Source organism: Cyanistes caeruleus, chromosome 8 (assembly GCF_971803275.1).
Source record: "Cyanistes caeruleus chromosome 8, bCyaCae1.hap1.1, whole genome shotgun sequence".
NCBI classification, from domain to species: Eukaryota; Metazoa; Chordata; class Aves; order Passeriformes; family Paridae; genus Cyanistes; species Cyanistes caeruleus.
This window is the reverse complement of record NC_141708.1, coordinates 6,756,307-6,778,585: the sequence shown is the minus strand read 5'-3', so window position 1 is coordinate 6,778,585 and position 22,279 is coordinate 6,756,307. Positions and strand designations below refer to the sequence as shown.

The 22,279-nt window shown below is 38.7% G+C and overlaps 3 protein-coding genes across 15 annotated transcripts in view; 1 reads left to right on the top strand and 2 right to left on the bottom strand.

Annotated features, from left to right (window-relative positions):
- Positions 1–1,276, bottom strand: part of HSPA12A (heat shock protein family A (Hsp70) member 12A) — a 94,877-nt gene extending 93,601 nt beyond the window's left edge. Inside the window, exon 1 of one of the 6 annotated variants that reach the window (XM_086900661.1) lies at positions 408–1,276. The gene's annotated coding sequence lies outside the window, so the exon portion shown is untranslated. The remainder of the gene's footprint in view (positions 1–407) is intronic. The other 5 variants (XM_086900660.1, XM_086900659.1, XM_086900663.1 and 2 more) reach the window with 5 other exon arrangements.
- Positions 986–19,581, top strand: ENO4 (enolase 4). 7 transcript variants are annotated; one of them, XM_086900667.1, is made up of 14 exons: positions 986–1,171; positions 2,397–2,497; positions 3,725–3,915; positions 4,772–4,902; positions 6,544–6,713; positions 6,929–7,060; positions 8,461–8,526; positions 9,352–9,399; positions 11,204–11,371; positions 12,581–12,706; positions 14,962–15,157; positions 16,076–16,143; positions 16,675–16,792; positions 18,697–19,581. In XM_086900667.1, exons 3-14 carry the CDS (start codon positions 3,743–3,745, stop codon positions 18,783–18,785), a joined length of 1,485 nt encoding a protein of 494 aa, XP_086756793.1. In that variant the 5' UTR covers positions 986–1,171; positions 2,397–2,497; positions 3,725–3,742; the 3' UTR covers positions 18,786–19,581. The 7 variants fall into 7 exon arrangements, with proteins under 7 accessions (XP_086756793.1, XP_023785048.2, XP_086756796.1 ...); XM_023929280.2 differs by having other exon boundaries at positions 2,369–2,497; XM_086900668.1 differs by lacking the exon at positions 986–1,171 and adding an exon at positions 1,192–1,322 and having other exon boundaries at positions 2,369–2,497.
- Positions 19,470–22,279, bottom strand: part of SHTN1 (shootin 1) — a 54,086-nt gene continuing 51,276 nt past the window's right edge. For both annotated transcript variants that reach the window (XM_086900665.1, XM_023929934.2), the window contains one exon: positions 19,470–21,389. In XM_086900665.1, the coding sequence (XP_086756791.1) occupies positions 21,179–21,389 (211 nt within the window). In that variant the 3' untranslated portion in view covers positions 19,470–21,178. The remainder of the gene's footprint in view (positions 21,390–22,279) is intronic.

Genomic DNA, 22,279 nt, shown 5'->3' with positions numbered 1-22,279 from the left:
GATCATGCTCAGAGACCACCCCACCAGCACCATTTACCTCCAGAAGCCTGTTCTTCCAGGAATATTTAATTAAAGAGGAGCTTTCTGGGGCAAACCTGTGCATGTGACAAATACCTGGCACTATTTGACTATTGCCACCCAGGCCTGCACAATCCCCTCTCGAAGCAGTTGTGCCCAAAGGAGCAGCCTCCCACCGCATCAACTCCTCCTGAAGTAAGAAAATCTAATGAGGCATTTGCTACCCACTCTCCTCAAGGAACAGGTAGTGTCTGTTTAGAAACTTTTTCAGAGGAAACAGCTTTTAAAAAAGAGGGTTTAAATCTCTGGAGAGGTACCATAGTATTTCTAAAGGATGTGAAAGGAAAAGAAAATGATTCCTTAGGGATTTTTCTTCATTATCACCCCACCTGGAGAAGTGAGCACACAATGAGCAAAGGTCCACACATTGATTTTAGAGCTGGGGAAGTGTGCAGCTAACAGCTTTTAAGTATCTCCATTTTCAGTTACTTCAACAAAATTACCAGTGAACAGTGTAAGAAAGTGAAAGTTTTTGTAGGAAATTGCGGGCTAAAAATGATCATTTAGGTCGTGAAATGTTTCTTTTCATTGAAAGTGGAGGGCTTTCAAACGTAGGAGTTACTGTGGGCGTTTTGCAGCGTCGTCTTCACTAGACATTTCCTAAACCACAGCCTGTCCCTCTTTCAGGACCATAATCTTACATAGGTTTGTTGCTCGGAGACTTTTAAAACCGAGGAGCGCTTGGTCGGGGCGTCCTGATTTGGAAGGCCGTGACCGGGCTCTGAGGGACGCGCGAGCACGGCGCTGCACAGAGGAACCAAACCGGGCCAACCCGACCCACCTCTGCTCCCACCCCGGCTGTTCCCGGGCGACACTGAGAGAACAGAGCCCCGGCAGCGTGAGGGCCGGGCAGAGCGCCCTGAGGCGCCGCCGTCCCGCCCTGGGGCTGCCGAGGAGCGGAGGAAGAGGCGGGCGCTCCTCGGCTGCGTTGCCCGGCAGCGGCCGCGGACCCGCGATGGAGGCGGGCGAGCGGCGGGGGCGGCTGCGGCGTGAGGCGGCTGAGTATTACCGAGGGCACCGGGTGCCAGAGCGGATGGAGGAGGCGCTGAACACCCTGTTCCCGCAGTGCCCCGAGGATCTCTACGGGGAGCTGGTAGCGCGGGGCGGGGAAGCAGCAGGGCGGCCCGGAGCGGCCTCTCCTGTCCCCGCGTTCCGCGAGGGGCGGCGCGGAGGGGCCGTGAGGGGCCCGCCGGGCCCCTGCCCCCTCCCAGCCCTTGCCCTCAGCGAGGGGGTGCTGCCAGGAGGTCGGCGGCTCTCCGGTGACAATTCCGTGGTTTGCCCTCTGACCCGGGCAAGCATTGCGATGGTTCTGTGTTTGTGGCCCAGTGGCACCTGGGTGCTGCTCCAAGTACATGTTTGCAGCAAGCCGGGCTTCTTGTCCTTTGCTGGTTGCTTGTCTCGACACAAAAACAAAGTAGTCCACAGATGGACTACTGTTTGTCCCTAACAAAACTGCTGCTCAGCAGTGATGACTCCCGGGCCAGCGGCGACAAGACACTGGGTGCTGTTCCCTCCAGCTGCTTATGAAAGGCAAATGGGCCTCACTGGAAGGGTCAAGAATCAGACCCGTTCTATCTGTTCCCATTTGACAAAATATTGTTGACAGTAGTCATAATGAAACCTCAGTGGTGATACTGCAATTGCCAATACTAGAACAGTGAGCAGTTCTTGAAAAAGAAATTATTTCTAGTATGGTCTTTGATGGGAAAGTGGCTGTGGAATTGAAACATTTCATTCCATCACACACTTATTCCCATCTCCAAGTGTTTTGCCATCATCAGTGGAAGCAACTGGAACTGCTAACACCTTTCTTTGCTTTGCTTGGTAGTTGGCATGTTCCTCTTCTTTGTAGCTCTAAGTGTTTTGTAGTTTTCCCATTTGGTAAGCTGTGGTTTGGTGACTCTCCAATACCAGATTAAATAATGAAACTACTAAGGAAGTATGTAGGAACCTCATGTAAAAATGTAATTCTTTTTCTAAACCAATGTTGGTGTTCGTTAACTATGAACAGAGACCCAAATGCATTGAATTATGATAGTTCATCAGGCCCATTAAAGACCATGTTGGAAGAAGAAGGACTCTGCCTACCAGAAGTTGTGGTTTCCACCTTTCTCACAGGGCTCAAAGATTTCTGGAATGTATAAATCATAGAATGTTAGAATATGCTAAGTTGGAAGAGACCTGTAATAGAAGTGTTCAGTGGTGGATTTGATTTCAAGATATTTCATGGAATAAAAGCCTCATTGCCTGGAAATTGACTTTTAATGGAGTTTTCTGTCTTTCATTTAAGGCTAACTACTTTTCTAAATTTTCAAAAGCTCCAGTAATAAGCAAATTAGTTGGAAGAAAAATTCTTGGTGGAGTTGGCCAGCCAACATTAGAAGTGGAACTATACTGTACAGTTAAAAACTATGAGAAGGTATGAGCTGCTGCTTCTTGTTCTATTTATTTTAGTAGAACAATATCTGGGAGAAGTACTGTTCTTTTCACATCCCAAGGAACATTTTATTTTCCATCTTTATGACAAGATATAAATCCCTGTGACTCAACAGCCAGGAAAAGAAAAGGTGTTGTGAAAAGTTAGACAGTGGCAGCAGCTATGAAAACTTTATTTTCCAGGAATTAGACAGTATTATCCCAGTGAGTGAGATCTGATAGTGTATCTTTGTATATTTTTTTTTTTTTTCTGTCTTAATGATCATGTAGGTTTTCCTTACACCCCATACTAATGTTATACGTTCATTTCACGTTTTTCTTTAATTTTCAGATCTTTGTATTTCTCTTTGTGTGACACTTTCAGAAAAATACAGTACAGGTAAAAAACAGTATAGGTAGAAGCACTTCTTTCACACTGAGCTAATAGGTTGATGTGGGTGACAGTGAAGTCAAACATACCCATTTAGCACCTGCAACGCAGAATTGATGGCTCATCTCTTACCCAACCTGAAATATTCAAATTACATCTTTGCAGCTCTAGCTATTGTGAAGTAATTATTTCTATTCCCTCAGTAAAACTCTGGTTCAGTTAATTCTTGAATTACATGTAACCTCATAGATAAGCACAGGATGTAAAGTTAAAACTGTTAGTGCAGGCAACTGTGGGAAATTTGTAAATTATGTCTTCCTTAAGTAAGTTTTCTTAATGTCCTTTGTTCTTCATCAGTACAGAAAGATAGATTTGAGTTATCTAAGTAAAACAAAAGTAACTGATTATGAGGGATGGCATTAAGCATGAATTCTGATGAATCATGGTACAACAGGCTACCAACAGCTGCAATAAAAGGTGTCCTTGACTGTATGGTCCTTAAAATAACTCCATTCTATTCTGATAGCATAATATATGTATAAGGCAGATCTGTCAGAGGGGTTTTGTCTATGTAGTTATAATTTTAGGTAAAAAAGCTTGAATAATGTCTGTAATTACCAAAGTATAAGAGCCTAAAAATAAGGTGCTGGATGAGAAAAGACAAATGGAGCAAATAAGATTTGTAGATATGTACTTCTAGAGTTGGTAGGGACATACTTCTCATTCTTTCAAATGACATTTCCAAGTTAAAAATGAAATAGTGTTCTAAACCTTTTGCATTGTTTTGGTTTTGGTTTTGGCTTTTTTTGTTCATTTTTGTTTTTGTGGGTTTTTTTCCAGAGGATTTGTTCCACTGTGATGGCTACTCATTCTCAAATACCTGAAAATGCTTTACCTGAAACAATTGAAGCTGATGAGAAAGAAAGAAATGACTCTGTTCATACTGCTGTGGAATGGGTCAATGAATCACTGAGCCCAATGTTAAGGCACTTGGATCCTACTGACCAGTGTCAAGCTGATAAGATGCTTGGGTAGGTGTTGCATATTATGAAAATTTTTGCATTTATAATATTCACCATTAATTTATATTTTAATGAAAGACATGTAGAATATTCAGTATTTTCTACTTTAAAAAAAAAAATTTAGGATAGAATGTCTGTCTCAGACTCATTTCACTACATTGTTGCCTGCTTTTCATAATTATGATATAAAAAGCATGCTGTTTTGTGCTGCAACACTGAACAAAGGCTGTAGCAAACAGACCTAAATGTTTTCTGTGCAGACTAGATTTGGGGAAACCTCGGTAAAGGGAATAAGGACTCAGATGAAATGTGAGTCTAAATAAGATTTTAATGCATTGTTTACACTACTGTATATATCTCACATACTCAGTTTGCCTGAATTGGCTTTCTGTGACCCATGGGTGAAGATTTCACTTCATGCATGTAATTGAAATTCAGACACCTCTGAGTTTGCAGCCACACAATAACCAGTGTACAACTCACCTACTGTCTTAACCTAGGCCAGGCTGATGATGTCATGAAGTTATGACAGGTTCTGTTACTACCCATGCAAAGCAAATAAATCCTTCCTGCTCAGACTGTCTGCTCAGAGTTGATTTTCAAACCAGAGTGATTTACTAAGCGTGTATTAAGGTTTGCAATACTTGCTTATGGTCCTTTTTGTTTAATCATTGCTGCAGACAACTACTGAAAAAGAATGATATGATAAATTTATGGACTTCTCCAGCTTCACACAGGGAATCTATGGCAGAAGCTCAAGTACAAGCACTTATCTACCTCCTAACATGTTCTTTAGCCTGCATCACATCTGTCTGCTTGTCACATGTCTAACAATATTTTGACCCAGTAATTTTTATTCCTTCAGCGAATACTTTGCAAACAAGGTAGAAGAAAAAGAGGAAATTGAAAAGCTAGAAGAAAAAGCAAAAGCAGAAGAAGAGGCAGCAAAAGTCACTCCTACCTCAACACCTAAGCAAAAAAAGGGAGGAAAACCAGGTTTTACTTCATTTAATTTTAGTATTTTCTGCAATACAGATATTGATAAAGGTCCTAAAAGACACCCTGGCTCATGTTCAAAGGGTTTGGTTACTCTCTCCTAACCTTTTTCATCACAGCAGTTTCTGCAGCAAAATGAGGGAGGGGAAAATACAGTTTCCTTATCATTCGCATGCATTGGTTGAACAGAGTTTCTGCCTTTGTTTTACAGTTGGTTTAGACAGGAGGTTATTATTCTTTAGAGTGAGGAATAAGAATGGAGGAGGATGCAAATGAAGAATAAAAATGAAAATGATAAGGAAAGAAAAGCAGATCACAGAACTGAGTGGTAAAAAGGAAATAGAATTAAGATAGAAGCTGAAAACAATTGAAAGAAGAAGGGAAGTTTCCTTCTAACTCTGAGAAAAGGAGGAAACACAGAGAAAAGCAAAAGAGAAAGAATGAAGAGGGTGAGATAGGAGTGAAGGGTAGTATAGAGTAAAAGGAAGTAAGCAAACATCCTGCTAGAGAAAAAAGGAAAAAAATGGTGTGAGACTAGAAAAACAAGGTAAGAATACATGGCCAAAACCAAACAACCCAAAGGAAAGAAACACCATATGTTATCTCCATCTATACATTAAATTCGGACAAAAAAGGGTTGTTGTCACTTGTTGGAAGGGCAGAAAATTTTGGCATTTATTTATTATTTCTTGTCAATTTAGTTGCAACTATCATACACTATCAGTTAAAAACCCCTCACTCCATATGTTGGAAGTGTGCACAGTAAATTCACCTTTGACCTGAAATTTAACTTCTGCAGTCATTAGATCCATCCAGATATCATCATGGTGTATTTGATATTTAAGTCAAGCTTCTGCTGATACATCTATTATGTATTTTCACTAATTGTGACATTGACTGTAATATTATTGTTAGACTCAGTGCCTGACTATTTGGAACCAATATCAAACAGTCCCCAATGCAATGGTTCTTAGGAATCAGATCACTTATTGCAGCTTCAGCAGGTGCTCCCTGTAAATTTTCATGTAAGCACTATAGACAATAAATATGGTAGTGGAAGCTGCTTGGTTTAAAGCATTTTGGACAAAGTCAGTGTATCTGAAAGGGAAATATATTCTTATGGAAATTAATGTGTAATATTTAAAAGACCTTTTTTTCTCTTTTGGAATTCCAATTGTCGTAGGCCTGAATTTTTTTTCACATTCATTATTAGAAGAAATCAAGTATTTGTATTCCCAATCAGGTTATAATGTAATCTTCCATTTTTTTATGCAAAATCTGAACATTTCAGGAGCACAATAAAGAAGACTGAAAACATGCTTTTGGAAGCAACTTGAAAAATTATATAATGTTACTGGATTCCAACACAGATAAATAAAAATTTCAGTGGCTGAAAGATCTCCAAAAGAAACAGACTTGAAATGCATTTGAAACCAGAGTGAGGACAGATACTCTGCTTACTTGTGAGGTCATTCCAAATAAAACAGCTGGCAAAATGAAGTTTTTATAAAATAAATTATAGTTTTTTAGTACTTTGAGTGCACACTGAAATGACAATACTTTATTTACTGACATAACTCTGATCCACAAGCATATACTTAGAACTAAAAGAATATTTAAGTACTGCTGTCTGTGTTGCAGGAAAGGCGGTGTCAGTGGAAGCGCAATCCATCCCACCTGCAGAACCTACAGAGTCAGTGCTGCGTGGCAGCTTGGCCATTGGGGCAACATCACTTGCCATAGCAAAGGCTGGGGCCATCATTTGCCATGTCCCATTGTACTTATACACTGCACTGCTGAAACACAATCAGGTACGTGTGGCTTTTGTAATTTCATTTATTTTGTCCCAGGTATTGTAACTATTGCAGCCAGTTGTGTCAGTGTTACTCAATTTGCCTCATAGAATACACCCTTAACATCATTGCCTGTGTATTTGCAGTTTTTGAACCCTGTACCATAACTAAAATATATAAGAAATCATTCTGATTTTTACATTTTTATTTTCACCTGACCCTCCCAATTACAGGAGTCACCTAAAGAAATTACTCTACCACTCCCAATGGTTACTCTGTTGAACTGTGAAAAAAATTCACCTTCAAAACTGAAATTAGTCAAAGAAATTATGCTTATACCACCAGTTGAGTTATCACTCAAGCAGGTACTGTTTCCTTTTTTTATAAATGTATTCTATAGACATCATACTAACTACAGTAGTTCATAAATATATAGGTCTTTTTAATATAATACTTACAAACTATACTTTTCATTTTTTGTTAACTTACAAGGCCAAAGTTTTAACAGATGCTAGTGCAGAATTCTAACACTAATAACATTATATTAAGTAAAAAGATTGTCTAAAAGAAGAACCATGAAGATTTAAGTTAAAAACAGATGCTTGTATAGGGGAAAAAATCAGTGCATTGAAGATGTTGAGGAGCTGTGTTGCACAATAATAGATTTTGCATGAGGAGATTATAAATATTGCCAATTGTTTGATACAGCATACAAAACAACAAAATCCATAACAATTTCACAGGAAAGCATAAAATATTTGGGAATAAATTGCTTTAAAATGAAACTGTGACACTAGAAGGGAATACAAAGAGCAAGAAGGATGGGTGAGACAGATGGGATCAGCCCTCTCTCTTTTTGTTTAGTCATGTGTTGCATTTAAAGAATGTATCTGTACAAGATGCCTCTGTTAGGGCTGTGATTTCTGCTTTGTGTGCTGGTGACCTGAACAAATAGCTGAGCTTGATTCTCTTTCTTTTTGCTTTTCCTTTAACTTTTCTGGATTGTCCCCCCGAGCTGTTAACAAGGTCACTAATTCTGCCCCATTCAAAGCCAGGATGCCTCCCAGTGCCCATGGGAGAGGAGGAAGGTGTTTGCTGCAGTGCAGAACACCAAGCTGTTTGTCCTGTGTTGTTGCCAGCTGTGACTGACTTCTGCCCCCTTCAGTATTCCTTTACTGGCACAGTTTGAGAAAATCTGAAATGTCCTTGACAAAGTTTGCACTCAACATTTACTAGCTCAGCTGAAAAGGAGAAAGAGCCTTGCATTAAAAGCAATTAATTTATTTAATTGGAGTGTTTCCCAATGTTTAAAATCAAGACAGTGATTTATTTTTTTTTTCTTGTTTGTTGGAAATATTCTGAAGGTAAATGCACTCAGTCTTGTCAGAGTTCAGGAAGTCTTAGGCAGAATCACAATTGGGAGCAGGGATTATCACCTTCCCCTTCTCAGATATAAATGCAGACCCAGATATTTTTTACTTGTTAGATTTCTGAAGGGCTGCTTTTGGGGAGGAGACTGCTTTCCTTGACATCCCTTAATAAAATATTCCTGCTCATTCCACTGCTACTACTCCTTTATCATTGGACCCTTGACTGCATTTTGTGAATGGAGAGATTGTGTTAAGGAGTCCATAATGGTTTGGGCTTTTTTGAAGGCTATATGTTCATATTTGCATTTAGAATAAGTGTTGTCTCTCTTATGATTTAAGCTGCTAAAATGAATTAATATAACTTTCTTTTGAAGATTACTGTTGTTTAATTTCAGGGCATAGACAGAGTTCTGGATATTCAGAAAGAAATGACAAGACTGTTGGAATCTCAAGGCAAAATGGTACAATAAAAAATGTGTTCTTACAGTGAGATTTACTTCATTTGATCTCTTTACTACCATTGTCCTTTTAAACATCCCCATGGAACACTTAGCCTGTTACAGGCTCATGACACAGAATAGAGGATGTGTTTCTCTGACAGATGAATAAAACATTGGCCATTTGGTGATACTAAATTCGAAAATTTAGAACAAAACATTGTTCTAAGCATAAGGCTTTCTGTTTACCTGAAGAAATATACTGTGAATGAATGGTATCAGAGGGCATATACAATATATATTCTGACCTTGCTACACCTCTCACACACAACATATTTTATTCCAGGTACTATTACTGTAGCAGTAAATCAGTCTCAGTGTGTGCATGTGCTTTTTGGAAAGCAATGTTGTATTTCTCCAAGTCTAGATTCTCATTTCTGAGATCCCCTGTATTTTTGATGGGCTGGGTGAGAATGTCTTGAGAAACAAATGGTTGGACAGATATCCACAAAGAAATAAACATTTTACATGAGTAACCACCACAAAACAAAACTATTAAACTTTTAATAAAGCTATTTCCTTGCTGTAATATATATAATCTCTTTTGACCAAAATTCAGTCAATCTTTCCTTTTTCTTTTTTCTTTTTTCTTTTTTCTTTTTTCTTTTTTCTTTTTTCTTTTTTCTTTTTTCTTTTTTCTTTTTTCTTTTTTCTTTTTTCTTTTTTCTTTTTTCTTTTTTTCTTTTTTCTTTTTTCTTTTTTCTTTCTTTTATTTTTGTTTTTTTTTTCTTTTCTGTCATTTGTATATTTTTCCATAAAGTTGATTTCTGTCTTCTTTCACTCCAACAGTCTGGTTCACAAGCAAACAGTAAGAAAGGAAAAGCGCAAAAAGCTCCGGTAAGAAAAGAGATTTTAACTCTAAGCCTTCAACAAGGTATTAACAGCAAGGAATTTAAAATGTTCTTAAGAAAGGAAGCATTAATCTATATCACCATTTTGGAAAGGTCAAGGCAAGACTTAAATATTCCAAATGCTAATATTTTACATAATAATTTAGATTCTTCTGACTATACCTTTCCTTCCTGGGGGACAGTAGAGGAAATAGGGGGAAATTTCTGCGATCTGGTAATTTTTCTCATCTATCTCTTGGTGATTGATCCAAATGAGCATTTTGCAGGCCTGTAGCACCAGCAGAGAACTTTTGATCATGTAGACCATAAAACTGTTACCTGTAGGAACTTGTGGATTGTGCTTTTTCCTAACCCTGGAAGCAAAACTCCCCTCTTTATCCTGCTGCATTCAGTGCCCAGGTCCAGTCTGAGCTTATAGATAATGGCAGATATAAACCAGTAGCTAAAGGGCAGCACTCACAATATTGCACAGGACATTATTTTATATGGCTCAAATGATCTTTTTTATCCCTTCAAAACCGGTAGTTTGTTGATGAGTTTTCCAAATAGTGGGATGAAAATGCCATGCAGGTTTTGCTCTTCATTCTGAGATGATTTAAATATCAGGTCAGAATCGTTACTGTTGTTAAATTTAAAAAAGAAAGGATGAACAAAAGCTTTCCTATTTTATTGTTGCTTAAAAAACAAAAAACTCATCATTAAGATGCTTGCCAATATTTTTCTGGTGGGTAGTTTCATATTAGTACCATAATATGCACTGAAGTCATAAGGTAGAATATTTCTGTAAGATATACACAAGGAAACAATGCATTAGATTCTCTGAAACAAAAATTCCATTTATTTCAGTAGGAGAAAACTGAAGGAGACAGTAGTGAAATGGAATTTAGAACTGATGTAAGCACTGTGTTAGTTTGAACATTTTTGTGAAGGAAAAAAAGGAGAAACAAAGTAGGCAGTGAAGAAGAACTTATTTAAGGAAGTAAAACTAGACAGAGAAAAATGTTTTTATACAGATAAATAATGCTTTTAATAGAATGTGACAAGGCACAGCATATGGACGTCTTGAAAACCACATGAAACTGCACATTTAACCTCTATCTGAAGGATGACTGCGGCATATTTGGCTGTCTATTGCTGCATCTTTATAATCCAAAATTCCCAGACTTTACAGTTAAAAATTAATATTTGGAAAACGTACAGAAAGACTGACAACAGAAGGAAATACATGAAATATTTGCTCAATACAACTCTGCTTGTGGCTGATGTCCAGCAATACTATCCCTGAAGCAGACAACTGTGTGCAGCTGGGCTGGAGGTATTTCCCCTCTGTGAAATTTGTTCCTTCTAGAAGTCTTGGGACATTCTTGAGGTTTCTTGAACACTCCCCAGAGTCAATATCAATGTTGTAGTTGAGGATTCATGAGTAAAAGCTATTTAACAGTGGAAGATATGTCTTTGTGACAAAGGGTTGGTCCATAGATAGCACCAGAGCATTTATGGCAGCCCAGAGGTTGTTAAGGGTGCCTTTAAAATAATTTTTTAAACCAGTGCTAGCCCTACAAGACTGAGATCTGCATGACTGGACATATTTCCAAGGACTATTGCTCTCTACTCATTAGCACTTGATAATCCCTCATGCCTAGAGAATTGTCCTGAAAGCTGCCAAGGAGATTTCTGAGAACAAATTCATAATTTGATGACTAATGCAGATTGAAATGACAATGAAAAAAAAATAATATGTAAAATATATATGTGTGTAAATAAAATGATTATTTTTATTTTGCTTTCAGCCACCAGCCTCAAAAAGAATATCACACTTAGGCTGCCTGACTGCAGGGTATGATAATCTAGAACAACTGCTACTCCTAATGCAAAGAGCTTGCAACAATATCGGTCTGGAGCTAGGAACAGATGTGTACTTAGCAATAAATTGTGCTGCTCATGAATTAATGGATTATGTAAGTTATTTTTTGGTTTTGATTTTTTGGGGTTTTAAAATAAATGTAGCTGTTTGTTAACATTATTTATTATTGTGTTGCAAACTCACCTACAAACTCCTAACTCCATTTTTTTAAGGTAGCAATCAAGCAAATAGAAAGAATTATTTCTGCATTTATAAATTCTGGCTGAATCTGCTTGTTTTTCCATTATATTGGCAACATCTCTTGTTTTCTTCAAACTATCCTAACATTTGCATGTATTTTTGCTATGGTATGTTTATATACACATTAGTGCCCATCTCATGCATCAACATTAATTTTTCATTTCAGTTTTTTAATGTTTTTATTTGACAAAATCTACTTATCTCCTGACAGAGTCTTACAGTTCTTGCCCCTTATTCCAAGATCAATCAGGTTTATCTCTAAGCAGAAAAAGAAACTTCCAATTCCATTCAGTACCTCATGAGCTTTTGTGTGTTTGGGTGTTCTGTAGCGCTAAAGCTTCCATTACCAATATCTTGTAAAAGCAGTTTCTCTCCTGGCTGTCATATCTGTGTCCTATACCAGAATGTGCAAAAAAAATTGAATTACCAGTAACTCTATAACTTTCTGTTATTGAACTGTTAAAGCCACTAAAGCAGTGGATATCCTGGCACAGTTTCACAGTGTGTCCTTAAATTCCTCCCAGGCTGCAGTTTGTGCTTCCCAGAATGATGAGACTGGTTTTAAATGAGTGTATTTTTATTTTTATTTTAAAGGGGAAAGAGGCAGGGAAAGGCAGTATCTTGGTTTTGAGCACTGAGGGTACACTCCTTGCCCCAGTGATATTTTCTTTATGAAAATGAGGGGGGGAAAAATCACCTTTTTTTGGAAGAGAAAAATGTGATTTTTTTCACACAAGGCTAAATAAAAATGTCAAATATTGCTAACTTTATGCTACAATTGTGTCAAACTGGCAGCGTTGCCTAGAAAATGCTGAAATAGATCTCTCTTCCTTTGGCAGTGGCATTGTTCAGAGACTGGCATGAGCCCACTGGAACCCACTTTGTCATTTTAGGCAGAGTTTTCTGTAACAATGTGCTGATAACTCAGACACAGAGCAAAGCTGATGATTGAATGTCTCCTGATTGAAGCACACACAGCCCACTGCCTTAACAAACATGTGTACACTCTGCTTTTCTGGGTCCTACTTTCCTTATCACTTACGCTTTTTACTTTACTTTCTAGGATAAAGGAAAGTATGAAATACTCACTGGAACATTCAAAAGTCCTGATGAAATGGCTGCCATGTATGTGGACATTATTAATAATTTTCCTTTTATTATTGCATTAATAGATCCCTTAAGAAAAGAGGTAAGATACCACAGTACAGTCCTTTAAAAACTGTAAAATGGTACCATTTAAAAAATGGTACAGTTCAGTGGCATATCACTGACCTTTTCTCATTTTTACAAAACATGTGAAATACAAAACTTCTGATTTTCAAAATTTTAAGCACAAAAACAGCACTAGAAAATGCATCTAATGATTTCTTTGAATATATTTTGAATATATTTTATTGGCAATATCCAGATTTTTCATTACTTTTGACATAATTTCTGATGGAAAATCCTGGCATGAACAGAATACAGTCAGTGTACATACCTTAAAGAATTACAAGAATTTGCTTTTTTATCTGATTCTACCTGCTAAAGCACTGATATTTTTATTATTTTCCTTTTTATGTACACTATTCAAATTATAAGATGAAATTGTAAAATTCAAGTATATTACAAAAATTGATGTGTAATGCAATATTATATTATATTAAGCCAGAGAAGCAAAAAATTTGAACATTGTTGTCTATTCAGCAAAAAAATCACCAGAATATATTGTTGCTGCAGTTCTTTGTGATGGATATTTATAACCAAAGTCCTGTCAACTGGCAGCATTGCTCGGCAGAATTTTTCAAGTGGGAGTAAGACACCCTGTATTTACCTCTGTGATCAAAGTTAGAGGAGTTAATTAGTGTGGCCAATCAACTACAACAATAAAGCACAATAATATTAAGCATGTTATCAAGCTAGAGATGGATAAAAGAGATTGCATAAGCTTAAATATTCACATTTATAAATAAGGTTAAATTTCCTTGTGTTAAAAAAAAATAAACTTAATTACTGCAGAACCTACAATTGTAGGCCGAGTTCTGAAGTTGCACAACTTAATAAAAATTTGCTCTTGGTGTCAAGTTTCACTTTATCTTCTTAAAAATAAATACAGGGTGATCACTTTCATGAACAAAACACAAAGACTGTGATTGAAGGGAGAGGCACAGTGATGTTGGCTCTGTGATTCTGCCCAGTGCCTGAATCAATAATTCTAAAATTGATGAACTGCAAAATCTGCCTGATTTTGTCCTTAATTGAGACTTTAAAAGTTCATTTTTTTGAATAACTGTGTTTAGTATTACCCTACTCTGGTTAGCCTTGCCTCCCTGTGTTGTTTCAGTCTGACTCTGAATTACCACGTTCCAAAACACCAGGTTATTCCCCACTCTTGCGAGGGCTGCAAACTTCCTTGAGAATTCCTGTGAAGGAAAAGATTTGCAAGATGAGAATCAGCAGGAGAATTAAAGCAGACAGTGAAGTGCAGTTGGGAACAGAGTACAGAGTTAAGGGAAATGCCTCTCCTCCTCCCAGATCTCCAAGGTTTAGCTATGCCACATCTTTGCCCCTGATAATTAGATCCTTGAGGATTAGTTCTGGTACCAATTCAATAATTCATTGCTAGACACCAGACCACTTTGGTGCTTAAATTTAAACATTTGTTCAGGTGTCAAAAACTTCATTTTCTCTTATGCATGGGCTTGAAATGCATACAAGAATGGCCCCTGATTTTGATTGCAAGTAGATAAGTACAAAAAAACCTGATCCACAGACCAAAAATAACCACTGGCAGAATTATAAAGTAGAGATGTTTTTAATGTGAGAACTTTGCATTCTCTGGACACAAAGCAAGCAAATTAATTCGTAAATTTCTTCTTTCAAATTCTTTACGTATCCTTGTCCTTTATTTAGCCTGGACCATGTACCATGTGGACAATGCATTAAAATAAAGAAACAAAGGCCCTGAAAAATGGAGCTTTGCTAGAAAAGAGAGCATTGTATTCTGCTGTTCCCTATGGGTCCTGCCATTGAGTCTATGTCTCTTCAGTATTTTATGTTCAAACAGCTATGACACTTGAAATATTAACACAAAAATGAGTCCTTTGAATAAAACAATAAAAAATTATGTTCCATCAAAATGATATAAATTTCAGGAGGGAAATCAAATAGCAGACCCCTACACTTCATTTAATTTAAATATTTTAACTATATTTTGTGCAAATAGTGTTAATTTCAGATTAAAATTTATGTTTTCTAACAAAACCTTAAAACCCAAGGAAAATCCAAGTGGTATGTTTTTCTTAGGCAGACAGATTTAAAATACAGTATAAATTGTAATATGTTGATATGAAGGGCATATTTAGGATTAAACACAAATTATTATTTAATTTTTACCTCCTTAATTAGAGTTTTCATTCAGTTCAGTTTTTAAACACCAGTTGTTTGCTCAATTTGTTTATGCAGGACAGAGACCAGTGGAGTAGCATCTGTTGTGCCCTTGGCTCCAAATGCTACCTGATTGCTGAAGATGCTGCCATGCAAATTTCCAAACTCAAAAACGACCAAAACATAAACATAGCAATGTGCAGTGGTGTTGTCCTAAAATACATCAACCAAACCAAGGTGTCAGACCTCGTAGAACTTACTGGAATTCTGGATGGTGAGTAGGGAGAGGAGAGGCTGAAACCAAACCCTATGAGCCACACCTGTAAATATTACATGTTTTTATTTAATTATTGACATTGCTAATTTAGAAAGCACTTGTCAGAAGAAACTGAAATTCAAGTTTTGATTCACAAATCCCTGTCAAGGGGCTTAAAACAGCAGTCAAGGCTTCAACTATTGTCAGCTAATACACTGTGAATGTTTTGAATGTGGGTGCCCTTTGACACTGCAGCTAAGTGTCATGCAGTTAGATATCAGAAATAAAGAAAATAACAGAGATGTGATCAATTCATCTCAATTTTGAATAATTTTAGCATTAATAATTTAAAAATGCAGGCATGTACAAACTGTTGAAAATTGCATTAAGATAGATTATTGACTACGTATTATTGTGCCTTTGTGGTATTAAGAACCTGTGCAGCTTCATATGTAAGACTTCTCTTTTTATCAGGTTTTCTTTATTCATTTATATACCCAAGGAATAGATGGGCAAATTTAATATAGCTTAGTATTTTTCTTGTTCCTTAAAAACCCCCAGAATTGCTTTATCAAAGCGAGTAAATAGCAACTAAAAGATTTCAGTCAGGATGGTAAATTCTTTTTCAAAGAGAAGAAAAATCATTACTATAGTGAAGAACACATTTAAAATAAATAGCAAAGCCTGATCAGACAGATCAGCAAGAGACAGAGACCAGGACAGGATGTTAGATGTTCCCTTATCCATCTGAAAATAAAACAGAATGCTAATGTAGCAAACTAACACAGTTCACATTTTTATCGGGTGGGGTTTACTCCTCTTTGTATTTAAGCTTGGACAGCCCAAGGGTAAAAAAGGAATGAGAAGTCCAAACAATTTCTGTGTCAAATATATAAAATATACTCTAATGAAGGTGTTCCCTCCCGTTATATATAGGTCAAAGACATATTACCATATTAGGAAGTCCAGATGGAGAATCTTCAGATGAGAGCCTTGTGGATCTGGTAAGTACCGAAAGCTGTTCAATTGCAGAATTGCAAAAATACTGCTTTCAACATGTAGTATTTTATAAGGAGAAAGCCTTTTTGTGCTTGAGAAAGAAACATTTTACAAAATAGGCTTTTTCTAGAGGGTTGTTTTTTTTTTTCCCCACAGAGCATGGTTATTCTTTTGAGTTTAAAGAGAGCACACAGGAAATTTGCCAAAGCAGGGAGTATATTCAAAAGTGTGTATGATCCATTTGCTTGCATTAGTTTATAAAAAACTGAGTTACTTAAAACATTCCTGCGTAGGAACAACATTTTAAGCAAATATTCTTAACACTACAATATTTAACCTTTTGCAAATAAAATTTCATTTCATATGCCAGCGAAAATTACTGTTTGCATCCGGCAAATCTTTCACTGAGAGGTTTTATTTCCCCGTTTTTCTGTGCGGAGAGATGAGGGTGTTAAATTAGACTTAGGATACCGTGTTTAATTATTGGGAATGACTTCACTTGCCCAAGTGAGGAGTTTTACCCTCTCTCTTTGCAGGCTGTGGGCCTGGGTGCCAGGTTCCTCAAGTTGGGAGGTCTCTCCCGCGGAGAAAGGGTGGCCAAATACAACCGGCTGCTGGCTATAGAGGAGGAACTGGCCGCGAATGGAGCGCTGCGTACGAGCTTCTTTCTTACTTTGTTTTCAGCCTGCCATGAATACGGGCACAAAGATTGGAGGGAGAATGATTGAAACTGCACCCCAGGAGGGAAGCGGAATCAAAAGGCTATAAATAAGGGCTGACAAAAAAAACCTAGGATAGCACTTGCCACAATGTATATTGTTGTCCTAATGGATTATCTGTTTACTGAATGTTAAAATAGACCCCTTCTTGAGGAGTAGCCTACATTAAGCTTTTTTTTCCCCCAGAATTAATTGGTTGGAGTCTTGAAGCCCACGGTGAAAAAGGAACAAAACAAAAAACCATGCATATAATGTGTCGAAAAGCTGCCAAAATGGAATTTTAGGCCAAATACCCCACCTCCCTCAGGGCCCGAAACATATATTGCTAACAAAACTTCATTTCAAAACCCTCTTTTGTATGTTACATTTCCAGCAAAAATGTGTTTGGAAAGCTACAATTCCGTGGACAAGCCTTAAATAAAACCCAAGAAAACCCCAAGTTGACCATGCACATTCAGCCTTAGCCACTTGTATGCATCTGCCTGCCTGTTTCAGGATCTGCAGCTTGTTTTTACACTGTACCAAGGCTGTACTGTTAAATGCTTAACTGTTCATTAGAGCCACTTCTCACTTATCAGGTATCAATCAAGCCAGAATAAAGACATGCAGTCTGAAGGGGAGGGAGAGAGACAAGGAGAGGAAGAAAGGAAGGAAAGGGTTTGCAGGAATTGTATTATGCCTAAGAAAAGGAAACACGAAGCAGAATTAAGTAATTTTACCCTCTTGTTTGAAATAATTTCCAATGTTCTACACATAGGGTGGCAGCACTCAACATGCACACTAAAGAACAAAGTTTTTAGTTGTTTTTTTTTATTGAAAAGATTTTGAAGTTTTTGAAATCTCCCCCTTGTTCATAAATAATCATTGTAAAACACAGAAACAGAATTTTTTTTTTGTTTGCTAATAAAGTAAGTTTCACAGAATGCATTTTTCAAAAATAAGACAGATAATTATAGAACTATGAATTTTAACTGCCTCAGCAGTATTAATATATTCCCTCCTCAAATAGTATAGTCTAAACAAAGGCTCTCCAGTCTGACAAATATTTAGACCTATATCTGATGAAATGAAACAGCAACAATCCCCGGCACCGTTAATCATTTGGCAGAAACAAGACCCAGAACCTAAATCAACAGCAGGGCAGGAGTGGGAGCAGGTCTGAGCTGCATACCAAGCGCTTCATTTGGCCGGGCTGGAGCTGGGAATAGCCAGGAGAGCCGGGAGTGCCACTCTGCGTGGCTGCAGCCTGCGAGGTGACACGGGGCCATCGGGAGAGCCCCGGGGCCACCGGGAGTGCCCCGGGCTCAGGAGCGAGGAGCCGGCTCTGCACTGCCCGGCCCCTGTGCCGTGGCTGGTTCCGAGCAGCCCCGCTGGCCACGCTGGGCCAGCACAGCTGGGGCACAGCAGCCGCCGCAGCTGGCACCGACACTCGGTCAGACTCGACCCAGCGCGAGTGGGGCACAACAGGGAGCTGCTGCTGGGGACCGGGGAGCTGGGAAAAACCACTGAGAACTGCTGGTGATGGGATCAGCACCGGGACAGGGGCTCTCATGAGGCAGGCAGCTGATGGGAACTCCGGCAACAGCACCAGTGCAGGGGGAAAAGAATCAGATTAGTGAAGAAAAGGAGTGCAGTAAATATCCCAGCTCAGGCTGCTGGGCACCATGTCCCGATCCTGTAATCAAAGTGTTCCTTTCTAACGAAGGAGGGGACTTCTAAAGGTGTTTCATGTCTTGTAAGCATCATGTGGCATTTCCAAAACGTGTGTGCACCAGTGGACATTACAACAAACCCCATAACAGCAAACATGAGCTGCTTTTTTTTCCTTTTCTATTCCAGGTGAAGCAAAACTTGAATTCATTGATTTTGCTGAAGAATCACAGCCAGAACAACTTCCCAATGTGCCTCCTGCCCCAGAGCAGGGTTAGTTGCCTCCACAGCTCCCAGCCAGCCTTGCAGATTCACAGCCTGCCTGCTCAGCTCCCAGAGAACAGCACACTAACCTAGGCTGTCAACATTAACTTTGGGATAAATATCTAAGAAGAAGCATTTTACTAAGAAACTCATATATTAACTATTCCTAAACCCATTTATTTTCAAGCAGTTCAGCCAAATATCTTTAAGAGATTTCAAATACTGGCCTCTCTTTTCCCAGGGACCATTGCCTTCAGCTGAAACCAAATTAACTGAGCAGTAACTATAGTCTAAAAATACCACAAAATTCTGTGCTGCATTTACAAATTGGCAAAACAAATACTGCTGTGTTAAGTCCAAAACTAAATGTTTGTTTTGGGAAAATCAGAATCTCCCTCCATACAAAGAGCAAGCTGTTGACAAACAGTAAAAAAAAAACCAAAACCTAAAACCAAACACAAACAGAACACCACATTTTACACAAAAACAAAGGCCTTGACTGTTATGCTGCTCCATCCCCCCACATCCCCTCAATGCTGCTCTGAGATCCAGCCTGCAGAGGAGATTTTGCTCCAGTTGTAGCCCTCAAGACAAGTGCATCAGTGCAAACCCCAAATGTTGGGCAGAGAGCTGCGATTGGCATCAGCAGGAAACCTGCTCCAGTCACCAGCAGTGAGTAACAAGTCAATTCCACAAGGTCTGGGAAACTTGTCAGGAGTCTTTTTAATAAGCAACAATGAAAAGTTAAAGAAATCATTTATGTTCTAGGTAACAAAACAGTTTTAAGTAAAAGAAATGCTTCTTGAAAAACTTCTGGGTTTTGTATAATTTGAAAATCTGAACATATAATACAGCAGCAATAATCTGAGGAAAAAATACATATATGAAATTGTGCATTTTAAGTTCAGTGTAACAGACAACTAAGTGAAAAATTAACAGCCAGAACCAACTGCCCCCAAGAAATGAAAATATCAATGAGAGACAAATTTCCGCAAGTTTATGAGCTGTATGTAATTGAGTAATTAGTTCAAGTCCAAGATTTCTGTAGCAAACATGCAAAAACCACCAAAATAGATAGGAAACCACCACACTCATTACTATCATTTTATTTTTAGGAAAAGCACCAGACAGTTGCATGCAGAGCCAAACCAACAAACTCAGAACATTCATCCTTCAATGCTATCACTGTTTCAAATAATTAAATAAAAAAAAAAATCCAAGTGCATTCAAGTACGTGCCCACCCAATTTCAGATACACCAATCTTTAGGTAAATCCCTGATTCCATTTGTTCATTATAAAAGAATGAGATACTGTGTTGAATTTAAAGAGACTACAATGGAATGTGAATTGGCAGTGGAGCAAATCAATGATGTTTCTGTCTCACTGTCATCGTAGGAAATAAGGGCTGAGGGAAACTGGGATTTGTGTTATCAAATACAGACACCTGAAGTGTCACCTAATAAAGAAATTAATGCCACCAGTGTGTGCCAGGTTCAAAGCAAGGGCTCATTTGTTAGCACTGTGAGTTCTCAGCTGGGAGTTCTCAGAATGCTGATGATTCCCAATAACTTGCAGTCCTAGGATGAATCCCAAACGCTGCCCATACCCACCGGAGCCTAAGGCAAGTTATTTTTGTGCAGCAGTAACAACGGGCTCCAGCTGCAGCAGTTCCAAAAGCTGCTGTGTAACACTGAAACAAAACCCAGGAGCAAGTCCTCCTTTGCAAAGCTTTTAACCCAAATGAGAGCACCTGTCCCAGCCCACAAACCCCTGACACTGGCTATCACTGCCAGAAATCTCGGTGCCACCATGAGATGCTGCACTGCCTCTGCATTTCAGTCTCGTCCCCTGACCATCTGAGACAGAAGGGTTGTGCTTGTGCTTTTCATTTCCTCCCTGTGTGGGGACAGCAGGCAGGGGAACAACAAGATCTTGGTATCAAAACGTTTTTAGAGCAATGTGTCTAAACACATTTTTATTAATAATTAGTAATACCCCCCATACTGAAGCTGATGAGGGAGTAATCACTTACAGGTTCTAACCCAAACCTGTCCAGCTCAAGAGGGATGCAAGGGGCTTCTGGCAAGCTTTGGAACAGACCTTTAACAAGGCATTTTCTCAATAAAAGAAGAGTTAAAAAAGCCTCTTCAAATCCATTTTTAAAGGTAACTGATGCTATCTAAGAAATTAATAACCATACCTGCAAAATTAAATTGGGAAAGGGATTTTGAGTGACACACAGTTATTTAACACTTCAGTGCATGTAACAAAAACTGCATACAGAAGACCATTTCAATCTGTATTATTTCTCTCTGGAGGTACAGACCGTGGCCCGTAGTAACACACCTAAGCAATTCACATGTCCAGATAATGATTCCCAAAAGGTACAGTCTTGCAGAGTAACAATTAACAGCTAGAACTATCTGTTTCTTTTATTTTCCCAACGTTAGTTTCTTTATGCAGTGGCTTGCTTTCTTCCTCTTTCACTTTGTTCTGGTTCAGGGCGTTTTCAGACATTTGATCCCCACTGGTGGACACAGGATCTAAAACTACCACGGATTCTGTCTCTTTTTCACTGCTAGAAGCTTTTCTTGTCAATTCCGTGTGACTAGTTGATCTAGAGGAAAAAGAATAAATACATAAATACAAATGACACTTCACATATTCAGAAGAGCATAAAAACAAAAAAAACCCATTTCTATTAGTAGCACATATGACCCAGACAGGTCTGCTAAGCTAATAAATAGATTTATGGATTTAACAGCTGTTATATATAGCAGCACACAAAATGCAACAGTCACATTCCCCCTCCTGGATCATTTGTTGAGCCAGGCCTGGAAGATGAAAAATGAACTCACTGAAAAATGGCTTCTCCACACCTTTATCCCAGAGCCACCTGCCTGGGGGCTGCACTGCATTAGGCACAGCCTAACCAGGTGTTCCCTTGGCTGCTGCTGGTCTCACTGGGAGCAAATGACTTCTGGAAATTCACTACTGGCTTTGCTGAACTACCAAGGGCGTTTGACCCACACTCTGTGCTGCAGAAATGGGGTTACACCACCACTGTCTGCAGTGCAGGGATTCATGTGGATAAAAAGCCTCCAAGTGGGGAGGAAGGAAAGGTCAGAGACACCTGGGTTATTTGTCAAAGCTGGCATCAGCCTATGAACACTAAAAGCACTTGTCTGTATTCAGAAGCTTTGTAGTGGTGTTGAAAACGTGCAGGCAAATCCTTAGATTAGCTGGAATGCACCAGCAGAGAACATGGCAAACACTGGGAATGCTCAACCAGAACAAGGGGCAGACTGGGGTGTTCCCACTGCCACCCAAACCCTGCTGGGTGGGCAGACAGACAGCCAGAGAGCACAGGCTTGTTCCTCCTGCACCCTGCATTCCAGAGCCTGAGCCCCCAGAACCTGAGCCCTGTAGAGCCTTTTCCACTCCCCTTTTCTCCTTTTCCTCTTTGTTTTTTTTTATTTTTATTAAATTTTCATGCTTATTTATAAG

What these genes read in the sequence shown, in the direction of transcription:
- ENO4 (XM_023929280.2), top strand. Translation starts at nt 1,034, where the DNA reads ATGGAGGCGGGCGAGCGGCGGGGGCGGCTGCGGCGTGAGGCGGCTGAG. An exon ending in AAAAAAGGGAGGAAAACCAG is followed by an intron (nt 4,903 to 6,543) that starts GTTTTACTTCAT and finishes TCTGTGTTGCAG; the next exon opens with GAAAGGCGGTGTCAGTGGAA. An exon ending in GAAAAGCGCAAAAAGCTCCG is followed by an intron (nt 9,400 to 11,203) that starts GTAAGAAAAGAG and finishes TTTTGCTTTCAG; the next exon opens with CCACCAGCCTCAAAAAGAAT.